This window comes from Monodon monoceros, unplaced genomic scaffold (genome assembly GCF_005190385.1).
Source record: "Monodon monoceros isolate NGI ecotype Baffin Bay Population unplaced genomic scaffold, NGI_Narwhal_1 Super_Scaffold_12, whole genome shotgun sequence".
NCBI classification, from domain to species: domain Eukaryota; kingdom Metazoa; phylum Chordata; class Mammalia; order Artiodactyla; family Monodontidae; genus Monodon; species Monodon monoceros.
The window spans coordinates 43,439,912-43,454,027 of record NW_021703768.1 but is presented as its reverse complement, the minus strand read 5'-3'; the positions used below and the strand labels follow the sequence as shown (position 1 = coordinate 43,454,027).

General features: G+C 36.5%; 1 protein-coding gene and 1 pseudogene across 7 annotated transcripts in view; one reads left to right on the top strand and one right to left on the bottom strand.

Annotated features, from left to right (window-relative positions):
• Nucleotides 1-14,116, bottom strand: part of DDX4 (DEAD-box helicase 4) — a 68,397-nt gene that overhangs the window by 11,243 nt on the left and 43,038 nt on the right. For all 7 annotated transcript variants that reach the window (XM_029216782.1, XM_029216781.1, XM_029216786.1 and 4 more), the window contains 8 exons: nt 13,370-13,417; nt 11,647-11,694; nt 11,495-11,542; nt 11,127-11,269; nt 10,337-10,489; nt 9,055-9,209; nt 5,766-5,895; nt 4,217-4,383 (listed from right to left, as the gene is read on the bottom strand). In XM_029216782.1, coding sequence (XP_029072615.1) covers nt 4,217-4,383; nt 5,766-5,895; nt 9,055-9,209; nt 10,337-10,489; nt 11,127-11,269; nt 11,495-11,542; nt 11,647-11,694; nt 13,370-13,417 — 892 coding nt within the window. The remainder of the gene's footprint in view (nt 1-4,216; nt 4,384-5,765; nt 5,896-9,054; nt 9,210-10,336; nt 10,490-11,126; nt 11,270-11,494; nt 11,543-11,646; nt 11,695-13,369; nt 13,418-14,116) is intronic.
• On the top strand, nt 1,278-2,307 carry LOC114893190 (annotated as a pseudogene).

The following is a 14,116-nucleotide window of genomic DNA, read 5'->3' as shown; positions in this document are numbered from 1 at the left end:
AATAAAAACACTAATTTGAAAAGATATGTGCACCCCAATGTTCACAGCAGCATCATTTACAATAGCCAAGACATGAAAACCTAGGTTTCCATCAACAGATGAATGGATAAAGAAGATGTGGGGTATATGTATATGCAATGGAATATTACTAAGCCATAAAAAAGAAGGAAATTTTGCCATTTGCAACAACATGGATGGACCTGGAGATTATTATGCTTAGTGAAATAAGTCAGAGAATGACAAACACTGTATGTTTTCACTTATACGTGGAATCTAAAAATAAAAGGAACAAATATAACAAAACAGGAATAGACTCACAGATACTGAGAACAAACCAGTGGTCACCAGAAGGGAGGAGGCTGAGAGAGGAGTAAAGGAGGCGAAGAGGATTAAGAGTTACAAACTACTAGGTATAAAATAAATAAGTTAGAAAAATGTACAGTACAAGGAATATACTTCATATTTTATAATAACTTTGTATGGAATATATTCTACAAAAATACTGAATTACTACACTGAGCACTTAAAACTAATATAATATTGTAAACCAACTATACTTCAATCAAAAAAGATACAGGTAATAAGTTTGGGAGAGTAAACAGGTACAAGTGCAAGCCAAGGAAATGGATGCTTCAATGGTTCAGTGAATATGCAGAATGAAAAAAGTGGACTTTAGACAGAATAATAGGCAACTTGTAACATTTAAATGCAGACAGTAAAGCAACTGAGAAGTCATCAAGAACTCAAGAATATAAACAACTCAAGGTCAGGAACTCTATCCTATTTATCATATAGCCCCAGGGCTTATAATCAAATATGGCTCATAAAAAGTCCTCAACAAATACTACTGACTGACGGTAGTATACATTAGTCATTTGGGCTGGCCAATATCTGGCCAAACACTTCCCTATTTCAGGGTAAATTAAAAAAATAGATGGGACTTCCCTGGTGGCGCAGTGGTTAAGAATCTGCCTGCCAATGCAGGGCATACAGGTTCAACCCCTGGTCCGGGAAGATCCCACATGCTGTGGAGCAACTAAGTCAGTGCACCACAACTACAGAGCCTGTGCTCCAGAGCCTGCATGCTTCAACTACGGAGCCCGCGCACCTAGAGCCCGTGCTCCACAACAAGAGAGGTCACCACAATGAGAAGCCCGCACACCACAACAAAGAGCAGCCCCACTCGCCACAACTAGAGAAAGCCCCACGTGCAGCAACGAAGACCCAACACAGCCAAAAAACAAAAATTAAAATTAAAAAAAAAAAATAGAGTGGCTTTGTAGCAGCAGCGGCAGCGGCGGCTGGTCTCCAGCATCATGAGCGGCTTCAGCAGCGAGGATCACGCCACACCCTTCACCCTCGAGTACTGAGTCTTCCTCAAAAATGAAAAAGGACAATATATATCTCCATTTCATGATATTCCAATTTATGCAGATAAGGATGTGTTCCACATGGTGGTCGAAGTACCACGCTGGTCGAATGCAAAATTGGAGATTGCTACAAAGGATCCTTTAAACCCAATTAAACAAGATGTGAAAAAAGGAAAACTCCATTATGTTGCAAATTTGTTCCCTTATAAAGGATATATCTGGAACTATGGTGCCATCCCTCAGACTTGGGAAGACCCAGGACACAATTGTGAACACACCGGCTGCTGTGGTGACAATGATCCAATTGATGTGTGTGAAACTGGAAGCAAGGTATGTGCAAGAGGGGAAATAATCAGGGTGAAAGTTCTGGGCATACTGGCTATGATCGATGAAGGGGAAACTGACTGGAAAGTCATTGCCATTAATGTGGATGATCCTGATGCAGCCAATTATAATGATATTAATGATGTCAAGCGGCTGAAACCTGGCTACCTGGAAGCTACTGTGGACTGGTTTAGAAGGTACAAGGTTCCTGATGGAAAACCTGAGAACCAGTTTGCTTTCAACGCAGAATTTAAAGATAAGGACTTTGCAACTGATATTATTAAAAGCACTCATGACTACCGGAGAGCATTAGTGACTTAGAAAACTGATGGAAAAGGAATCAGTTGCATGAATACCACAGTGTCTGAGAGCCCCTTCCAGTGTGATACTGATGCTGCCAAAGCCATTGTGGACGCTTTACCACCACCATGTGAATCCGCCTGCACAATACCAACAGACGGGGATAAGTGGTTCCATCACCAGAAAAACTAAGGAAATTTCTCTGGAATACAAGTTGATATTGCTGCATCCTATTCGTCTGAAAGCATTAGATGCAAAAGTAGTAACTTTTCCAAGCTTTAAATTTATAGAACTAATCAATCAAATTCTGCTGTGACCAATGCAATATATCCATACTGTTATCCATCTAAAAGCATCTTTCATATCAACTAAGATAACTTCCTGCTTAAATATCAAGACAGTTGTAGTTTGGAAGTCATCTGTCAATAAATGTCCAAGATAAGTACGTACTGGATGTATATGTTTGCCACGTGTTAGGATATAAATAAAAATAAATTTTAAAAAATTTTATTTGTTTATTTATTGTTGGCTGTGTTGGGTCTTCATTGCTGCGTGCGGGCTTTCTCTAGTTGCTGCGAGCGGGGGCTACTCTTTGTTGCGGTACGCAGGCTTCTCATTGCAGTGGCTTCTCATTGCAGTGGCTTCTCTTATTGCGGAGCACAGGCTCTAGGTGCTCGGGCTTCAGTAGTTGTGGCACGTGGGCTCAGTAGTCGTGGCTCGCGGGCTCTAGAGCACAGGCTCAGTAGTTGTGACGCACGGGCTTAGCTGCCCCACGGCATGTGGGACCTTCTCGGACCAGGGCTCGAACTCGTGTCCCCTGCATTGGCAGGTGGATTCTTAACCACTGTGCCACCAGGGAAGTCCCGGAAATAAAATTATTTTGTTGAAAAAAAAAACAGGCAGCAGGAATATTACCTGCTAATTAGGTAGGTATTGACCCACCTAGTATTAATTACCTATGATGATGATGGGAATGTAGATATCCCATTTCAAATTTAAGACACCATTTAAATATAAGAAACTATTCTTTTATGTACCACTAGGAAAGAAAAAAATCCTGGCAACTGGCCAAATGCTTTATTACGATTTAGACTTTTTCCTCAGTAAAGAGCTCTTTTTAACTTTATACAAAGACTTTTAAAATCATCTAATAAGTAATACAAATTGATAGTGTTTGACCCCACATAACATTCTATCAGACCAGGGGATCCACTTTCAGCAAAGGTGGTATTGCAGCAGGTGCACAACCATGGGGTCCATATCATACCACAACACCCAGAAGTTGCCAGCCTGACAAACTGGAACTGTCCACTGAAAGAACAGCTAAAGGGACAGCTTGGAAGTGATTCTTTATGAGGATGGAATATCATTCAGTAGGAATCAAAGATCTTCATGTGGTACATGGGTCTGTGAACCAAGGGATACAAGCAAGGGTGGTCCACATATCATCCATAACTTCCAGTGACCCACATGGGAAATCTGTGCTTCCTACCCCCACTACAAGTATAGGTTCTGCAGTTTTGGAGGCCTTGGTTCCCAAAGAGAGAATGGTTCCACCAGAGAAAACAGGAAGAGTCTTACTGAACTGTAAGCTAGAGCTGCTGCATGGGCATTTCAGGTTCCCTGTGGCCAAGGGATCAGCAGGCAGGAGGTAGAGTCACCACTCTAGCAGGAATGTGTCATCCTAATCTCAGAACTCACAGACCACACAGTACGTGGTATGATACTCAAATATCTGTGGAAATTGGTATATAAATTTTCCAACACAAGCACAATTCCCCCAAGCTCTATTATTTGGTTTGAGGAGAAGGCACAACAATAAAAATAATTTCATTTAGTAAGCACTTATTAAATCCTAGCTAGGTGTTGCACTCATGTGCTCACTCGCTCTCTCTCCCTCTCTCTCCCTCCCTCTCTCTCCCTCCCTCCCTCCCCCTCTCTCTCTCTCTCTCTCTCTCACACACACACACACACACACACACACACACACACACACACACACACTTTAATAAAATGTGATGCTAATGTAAAGCCAGAAATTAAGGTAAGAAACAATGAAAAATAGGGTAAACTTCCTGGAAATACTTCTAAACTACCTATGTTACAATCTTAAATTTAGGATTAAATGAAGTAAATCTCTCAAAAATAAGATATTCACAGTATTTCTCCTGCTATAAAAGCATCAAGTACATAGCAACTACTTTTAAGAAGAAAAAATTTACCTTTGAATTTCTTCTGGAAAAGTTGCGCTAAACATAAGGGTCTGACGCTGTTCCTTTAATGGCATTCCTGGGCAGGAAATTAACTTCTTCATTTCTGGTCCAAAACCCATATCCAGCATGCGATCAGCTTCATCCAAAACTATATATTTGACTTGTCTGAGACCAATCTTTAAGGATATTTTCAAGGGTGAGGGCAGAGAATGCATACTAGTTAATGTATTAAACTAAAATATTCTCTACAACTCCAACTATTAATATATTCTTAAGGATGAAGATTAGAAATAAATGCATAAAATGAAGAGAACTGTTATGTTTAGGTACTACTATCAGTGTTTATTTCAGTTCTCAATTTTGCCTTATGTTATAAAACATTTTATAAGAAAGAAACCAAAACATCTAGATCAGTACTACACAATACACCTTTCTGTAATTACTTAAAAATTCTGTATCTTCACTGTTAGCCAGTAGCCACATGCAGCTAATAAGCACTTGAAATGTAGCTAGTGTGCCTGAAGAAATGAATTTTTAATTTTATATCACTTTGACATTTAAATAGCCACATGTAGCTAGTGACTACTGTATTGGACAGCACAGATCTAGACTATATTATCTGATAAAGTCAGACTCTTTAATGTAAGAAATAAAATTTCTTAACAGCATGACATATTCAAATGTCTTGTAACTGCTAAACTTATTTCTAACTCCTTTAAACCCTTAATAAATCCCCCATTCTCTAATCACTCAGGAACAACTGGGAAACTTTTCTAACCTATCATGGATACTTAGTGCTAAAAACAGACACACATTTGCAAAAAGAAAACAAGTTATTTTGGTACCCCAGGCAAGATGTTTAATCAAGGTGGATTTCTCTGGATACTCTTAATAAGTATCTTAAGAAAAGTCCCTTTATGCAGAAACAGCATGTTTTGAACAATCCCTTTAGAGAAGGGCCTTAAAAAAGCAGATCAGAGTCATGAAAGTGAACTCAAAATATTGATACAGAGATGTAATACTGTGGTATGTGAATACCAAAAAGAAATACATAGCCCTAAAATCTCTTTCTGAAGACAGAAAATTAATAGTCCTGGATAATATCACTCCCACACCTAAAACAGAAGACAAAATTACTGATGCCACAAAGGCTTTCTTTCAGGAAAAAAAATTTATTTCATCAAGACATATATGAAACTAGATAAAAGCACTTATTACATTTCTCTCCCAGTGTAGTGGGGTATAGGATACAGATTCTGGAATCAGATCCAGATTCTAACCCTAGCTCTATCACTTACTAGAGCTAACTGAGAGGTTTAAAATAAATTACATAATCTCACTAAGCTTGTTTTCCCAAGTATAAAATGGAAAATACTATTTACCTCCTATTTTCATTATTTTAAGATTTATATGAGAATGCATTCAAAGCATCTGATGGGGGCCTAATATATAAATGGTGCTGTAATAAATATATGTATCTTTATACCAATCTCTCTCTTCCCCAAACAAAAAAAATTATTAATCAATACCACAACTTTGTTATCCCTCTAGAGCCTACCTTTTCTTTACGTATGATATCCATCAGTCTCCCAGGAGTAGCACATAATATATTACAGCCTTGTACTATTTGTCGAATGGAATGCCCCAACTGGGTTCCCCCATATATAGCAACAGCTCTTACACAAGTCCTATTAACAATAAAAGTAAATGTCGCTTTCTAGTTACTTGAAAATTAGCCATTTGTTTCTAACAAGATGTAAAATGAAATCCATAAAGGAAAAGCTAATACATTCAACATAATTTTTAAAATATTAAATTCTTCCCAGAAAGAAGCTGAAAAGCTGTGAGAAAAAAATATTTGCAACCTGTCTGATAAAGGGCTCTTCAAAAACAATGATAAACATGACCAACACTCACGCAATAAGCCAAAAACATGAACAAATGGTTCATAGAAAATACAAAGGTTTTTAGACACTTTAAGTTCAACATTACTTTTAAAAGCAAAATAAATGAAGACTAACAACATTTTCCCTCAAGTATGATAATACCATGTTATCCAGGGCATAGGGAAACTGGCACTCAGGAGGATAAACTGATACAACACAATTTTAGTCTCTATTAAAATTTTAAAACATATCTTTTTCCCAATAAATTCACATCTAGGAATTTTCCCTTCAGATGTGTCCCCACACATGGGTAAAGATGACTGTAAAATAATATTCACTACTAACATTATTTTTAGTATCAAAAGATTGAAACCTATCTAATTGTCTAACAATAAAAGACTTAAAATTATAGCCCACCCATACAAAGGAATACTGTGCATTCATAAAAAGGAGTACAGTTCTAGAGTAAGCATTACCTCCAACATACACCACTTTTAAAAAACAGGGTGACAACAAGCTTAGTATGCCACCATTTGTTGAGAGAATTAAAGTGCATACATGTGCACCAGCTATTTCTACAATAATTCACATAAACTGTTAATAGTGTGTAAACTCTGAAGAGGAGAATTAAAGACAAACATTGATACTTTTCAGTTTTTTGCCACAAAAATGTTCCAACAAATATCCATGTACTAATATTCATTTTGTGCATAATTATCTGAATTTATCATACATATGCTTTCGTTTTTTAAAAAAGAAAACTGTTATCTTTTACTTGATTTAAAAGCCTGAAGTTGGGACTTCCCTGGTAGCACAGTGGTTAAGAACCTGCCTACCAATGCAGAGGACATGGGTTTGAGCCCTGGTCCAGGAAGATCCCACAGGCCACAGAGCAACTAAGCCCATGCAGCACAACTACTGAGCCTGCGCTCTAGAGCCCACGCACCACAACTACTGGAGCCTGCGCGCCTGGAGCCCGTGCTCCGCAAAAAGAGAAGGCACCACGATAAGAAGCCCACACACCACAACAAAGAGTAGCCCCCGCTCGCCACAACTAGAGAAAGCCCGCGCACAGCAACGAAGACCCAACACAGCCAAAAATAAAATAAATAAGTAAAACTTTTAAAAAATTTACTGGAAAAGCTTTAAAAAAAAAAGTAAAAATAAAAGACTGACGAGCAACATACTACATGGGGATCAGCAAGAAATAAACACTGGTATAAGCAATGTACACCTACTTTTTCCAAAAGATCTGTCAAGCTTGACATTAAAGGGATTTTAATGATTTTAATTTTTTCTACTCTCATTTTAAATAAACGGATTTATACAAAATAAAAGGTTAAGCTTCTATACAGAGAAAACTCTAAAAAATTGTAAAGAAAAACACTAATATCCCAATAGATAAACTGGTAGATAACAAATACATAATTCACAAAAGAAAATGTATAAAGCGTTCAACCTCTCAATAACCAAATAAATGAAAAAAAAAAATGAAGATACCTGTGGTGGTTTTAAAATATGTACACAAATTCTTCAATACTCCTTCCTTTAAATATAGATCCTAACTCCGCTCCTCCATAGGTGTGTACAAGGCTGGCTTCATAGGTGTACAACCTATGCAGTTATACAGGGTCTCAAGCTTAGAAGAGCCCTGTGCTTGGTTTAATGCTCTATATTTGCTGCTTAAAATTCATAATTTTTTAACAAAGGACCCTGCATTTTCATTTTGCACTAGTTCTAGCAAAATATATAGCCAGTCCTGAGTTTGGGCTAGACTTACTGACTTGCTTAGTAACTAACAGAATATGGCCAAAGTGACTGCAACTGTTTTATAAAAGTCATAGCAACCTCCTCCTTGCTCTTTCTCATTGACCACTCAATCTAAGGGAAGCCAGTTGTCATTTCCTAAGGACAATCAAGCATCCTTACACAGAGATCCAGTCAAACCTTCAGATGACTGCAATCCTAGCTGACATCTTGTCTGCAACCTCATAAGTGATCCCAAGTCACAAACACCCAGCTAAACTGTTCTGCAATTCCTAACCCTCAGAAACTGTAAGATAATATTTATTGGTTTTTTTGTTTTGTTTTGTTTGTTTGTTTTTACAGTACGCAGGCCTCTCACTGTTGTGGCCTCTCCCGTTGCGGAGCACAGGCTCAGCAGCCATGGCTCACGGGCTCAGCCGCTCCACGGCATGTGGGATCTTCCCAGACCAGGGCACGAACCCGTGTCCCCTGCATTGGCGGACTCTCAACCACTGCGCCACCAGGGAAACCCGATAATATTTATTGTTTTGAGCAACTAGGTTTTAAGGTAAGCAGCAACAAATAACTAATACCAAATACTGGCAAAGTGTGTAGTGAAATTGGCATTCTCATATACTGCTGGTAGAAGGCAAGCTTTAAAATAAGTCCATATTCTTTAACATTAAATTTATAAAAATCCCTAAGAAAATACTTAAAACATAAAAGTAGAAAAAATTTATATAGCAAGCTGTTCATTACAGCAAGAATTATTTTTATTTATAGTAGCTCCAAATTAGAAACAACCTAAATCCCCCAAAATAGAGAAATAAAATACATACACATGGGCAATCTTAAAGTCATTAAAAATTAGGTCTGGTTGTTAAATAAGCAGTTATCCATTTTATTAAGTTACGTGTAAAAGAACAGAAAATTATTAGGAACACCCTAAGTTCATTTTTTAAACATACATTTAAAAACTACCAGAAGACACACCAATATGTTCACTATTGTCTTATCTATTTCTATTATCATCTAATTTTTAATAAGAATGTTTCTTTTTAAAATAAAGAGATTCCATAAACAAGATTATGAAAAAGTAAACTTCAATCAATTACATGAGTGCATTCTTATTCATGCACTGTGTTCTTCCCAAAATAAGTAAGAAAATTCTCTAAAGAAAAACTTGTTTGTGAGTGGCATTCTAGATGTACTTACCCAAAAGAAAATTTTCTGGCTTCCAAATAGATCTGACTGATCAATTCTCGGGTTGGTGCGACAATAATACACTCTGGTTCCTGCAGCTCTTTAAAACAACTGGCAGTTACTCCATCACGCATCATATGAGCCAAAATTGGCAAGAGAAAAGCTGCCTAGAAGTTAAATTCCATAATTTACAAATGTATAGTGCATCATCCTTCTCCCTATGGCAACCTATTCCTCATGTCTTCATATCCTTTAGCTTCTTCTTTCATCTTTTTGGTAAATTTAAGATGAGAAAGGAAAACTATTTTTATTTCCATGAGTTTTTAACATTTAGGTCTTCATGCTCATATTATACAATATAAAATGTCTGATAATGTTAATCTACCCTATGAAAATATCTTTTGTTCTTTTTTTAAAAAGCACAGCCATGGATTCTAAATAAACTTATTTTTAGAGGTTAATGCAGCATGCAGCATTCATTCTAAATGACTCCTTTTGGGGTAGAAATAAAATTATCAGAATGCATGACAAAAGTGGTCCACGAGCAGAGCAAAACTTGGGAAATCATTCATTTGGATTACTAAACATATCACCCTTATTAAAGTTACATGTGGCAAGAAATTTTGTGCTATAGTTTTCTCATTAAACAAATAAGACACTAAAATCTACCTCCAAAACCACATTTAAGTCACACAACAGCTGCTGTATTATACAACTCACTTATTTTCCCTTCAACTCTACTATGGAAGCTTTTTAAGACTAATACAGTATGAACCAAGAGTCTATCATCCTGGAAATGACAGTCTTTAATACTCATCTCATGGAACCCTATTTAGTAGACAAACCCCACAGTTTAGTCCTAAAACCAACCTGGTCCCATCAGTTCTTTTAGAATTAGCATAACCGGAGGTCACTTCATACTAAGGATCAGGTACAATACCTACAGCTATTTCTCATTCTCTTGACTCCAAAACTGTATCAGCTGTATTACATAAATTATTTTTTACCTTTCTCTGTGGCTTATAAACTTTGGTGCTTTGACCCTCAATCATTTTGTTTTAGATATTATGTTGCACAGAAAAAGCTGACCACGCTTAGAGATTAAAAATCTATGAACTACTCTGGAAATAGTTCAAAATTCTTTCTTCAGAAGCACACAAACCTCAATAAAACCAGAAATCAGAAGCAATGAATATTTATGACAGTTCACTGAAATCTTCTACTTGGGAAGAACCAAAGTTCAAAAAGTAGCAGTTTGCATATGGGACAGAATACATGCAGGAAAGTGACTTACAGTCTTTCCAGACCCTGTCTGAGCACAAGCCATCAAATCTCTTCCTCCTAGTATAATAGGAATACTGTATTTTTGCACAGGAGTAAGCTTAGTATAACCAGCTTTAGCAATGTTGCTATTCAGTGTCTGACAAAGATTAGCTTCTTCAAAAGTCTAAAAAAAAGCAGGTGGCAGTGATTAAATTCCATATATCATATACAGGTCATTCCATAAACATATTCTATTTGAATTAGTTTCAAGTTGTTAATTCCACTTTATATACTAGGTTAACTTTACAAATATGCCCCCACTCAAAAGTAGTATCCAGAACCTGTATGTTATTACTTGATAGAATTAAGGAATATTCCATATAGACAGTGGTTCTAGAAACTCTTTTCTGTCCCCTTAAAACCTGTGAGATACAAATAACTCTAATCAGTAAAAATGGTTCATTACCAACAAGGGACTCTGGGCTCCCCCACTCTTTAGAAAACCACTCCCCTAAGACACACTTTCTCACACACTTAGGAAGCAGAAATCTTGATCTCTAGGAAAAGTATCCTTTTTAGTGAATTTAAATAAAGTTCTCATCCTGGTTTGGGGAGGTGGGGAGGAAATATAGTACCCTCCCTTTCAACATAGCAATTAATTCTAATGTAGGTGGTAGTCATGGTTCTAAATTTCCAACCTAAGACATTAGAGAATAAGATGAAATTTTTGTATTCTTTAATACCAACTTAAAGAAATGTACTAAGTTTTTAAAAACCGAAGTTTGCTACACAGTCATTATAGAAACAATTATTACACTGACCAGAATTGCTGGTGGTACATCATGTCCAGATACTTCTACAAGAATAGCATCATATTTGTCAAAGTTTATGCCTGTCTGATAATGTGCAAAGATGGAGTTCTCATCCTCAGGTGGAGGAGGTGGTATGTAGGTCACTTTTGGTCCTTAGAATTTAAAAAGAAAATTTACATTACAAGGACTAGAATAAAAATAAGAGGGAAAACATACAAGAACTGACAAACTCAAATTTTAAATACTGTAGTAATTCCCAATGTTTACCATTAAAGTTTTCACTTCAAATTTTAAAAAATTAGCTCTGTTTTTAAATATTCTGTATTTGTATTAAAATGCAATATACACTCATGTGGATCACACAAAAATTAATATACCTTGAGTGTCACCACTTTCTCCTCCTTTAGCTTCTGACTTCCAAGAATCTTAAAAGGAATCAAATTGAAAAACAGATAAATGTTTTTAAAAATTGAAGGGTAAAAGAATGCTCACTATAAAAATCAAATACCTTATCTAAAGTAAAACTTACTCTTTCCAGAGCCTGTAATTACTTCTTCATTTAAACCTTTGTAACCACCTATTAAAGAAATCCACAAGATACAGTCAAGATACAAGATACAAGACTATGCACATTTTTCTTTTCATTGCTTATCTTCAAAGAGAAAAAGTTCTGAAAATGCATAAAGTCCCTTCGTACAAATAATACTTGAGACAACTAAGATAAATAGAACCCTGAACATTTTGTTTCCTTAGCATTCAACATGCTGATTTTATGCAGATTACACTGTTATAACATATTAGTATTCTTTCGTTTAAACTGTTATGTCTCTTTCCTAATCCCTATATTCCTCAGCAAAGGAATATATTTTCTAAAAGGAACTAAAAATCCATCTTTGTTGGGATGTCCCCACTACAACCCATAGGTTCTATGATTTGCTAGGACTCAGAATACAGTCATAACCATGGCTGTGACTTATTACATAGAAAGGATAGAGAGCAAAATCAGCAAAGGAAAAAGGTGTACGGGGAAAAGTCCAGAGAAAACCAGGCAACCAAGCTTTCAAGAGTCTCTCCCACTGGTATCACACAGGACAAGTTGTGACAACATGTTGGAAATGCTGTCTACCAGAGAAGCCCATTAGAGGTTCAATATCCAGGGTTCTTATGAGGTGCTGATAATGCAGGAACCTTCTGCCTGGCATGTACCAAACTTCCAGACTCCCAGAAGAAAAGCAGGTATTCGGCATAAACCACACAGTTGTACAAACTGTTTAGGCACAGTGAGCCACTCACACCAGTTAAGAGTGGTGAGAACCCTAAATCCAAGTTCTCAGAAGCCAGGTAAGGTCCAACCTTATAAGCAGGACTTTCAAAGAACAGCAGTCAGGTCTGCCGTGTTGACTCTTTTCTATACACTATCTTTCTGATCTTTAGACAAGGAGTCATCTATTGTGCCACTTTCAGGTACTACCACAAAAAAAGAACAAGGACTGCATTAGATTTGAAAGGCTAACTAGATATAGCATCTTTACATGTGAGCTAATTTTCTTGTCCTGTATGTCCATAGGTCTTGAAATCCTTTTTCAAACAACATCTGAGCATTTGTAGAAGATACGGTTTAGCCATTAATAATCTTTTTCTATAGTGGAGAATCCAAGAATCCAAAGGAAGGAAGTGGGGACTAATAATGATCACTAAGAATTTTTCAGAGACATCAAACAAGCTTTATGGTTTTACTAGTCTGGAAAACATTTCAACTTTTATGTGACATTTAAATATTTTTAACTCTGAAAAATTTTCTCATAGTATAAAATCATCTATACTGAACTTTCTTTATCCCCTATGCCAAGCCAAATAACTATCTCATAAGAAAAAACATTATTTTAATAAGAATTTATACATATAGATTACATCTCAATCTTTAACATCTGCATGGTATCTCCCATTTTATGGTTATATCATTTATTAAACAGACTGATGAGTTTTTAGGTGATTTTCAGTTTTTACTTATTATAAATGAAGCTGCAGTGAACACACTTTTACATGTATTGAGCAAATACACCTACAGTATGTAATTCCTATAACAGAATTGTTGGATTAAAGAGTAGTAGTAAACAACTCCCCAAAACTGGCTGTGCAAATGCATACTCCACAAAGTGTATAAAAGCAGCAACAGTTACCTTTAACTTCAAAAATTAAGCTTTGATTACAGTAATTTTAACCACTTACAGGTAAACCAGATAAGAACTCACCTCGTCCACTTCCACTACCACTTCTGCTTTGATAAGTGTCACCCTTACCTGTAAGGCATTGTTTTACAGAAGATTTAGAGAAATCACAGCTCCTCCTCAAGCACATAAACCATATAGCTATTTCTTTTCAAATACTGAGTAATTACTCAGGATTCTAGTCCCTTAATCCACCCATCTCTTAATTCTATACTTAAACCTTTTTCTCATTTGAACATTTTGTTTAAAGACTTCATTTTTTTTAGGGCAGTTTTAGGTTCACAGAAAAATTAAGCAGAAAGTACAGAGATGTCCCATATACCTCCTATCCCCACACCTGCATGGCCTCCCCCCATTATCAACATCCTCCACCAAAGAGGTAATTTGTTACAATTGATGAACCTACACTGACACATCATAATCACCCAAAGTCCATCATTTATATTACAGTTCACTCCTGGTATTATACATTCTTTATGTTTGGACAAATGTATAATGGCATGTCTCCACCATTACAGTATCATACAAAGTAACTTCACTGCCCTAAAAATCCTCAGTGCTCTGCCTATTCATCCCTTCCCCCAACCCCTAGCAACCACCTTTTTTTTCACCCTTCTTCTTATAGTTTTGCCTTTTCCTGAATTTCATATAGCTGGAATCATACAGTATGTAGCCTTTTCAGATTGGCTTCTTTCACTCAGGAATACATATTTAAGGTTCCTCTATGTCTTTTCATACCTTAATAGCTCATTTCTTTTTAGTACCACAGTT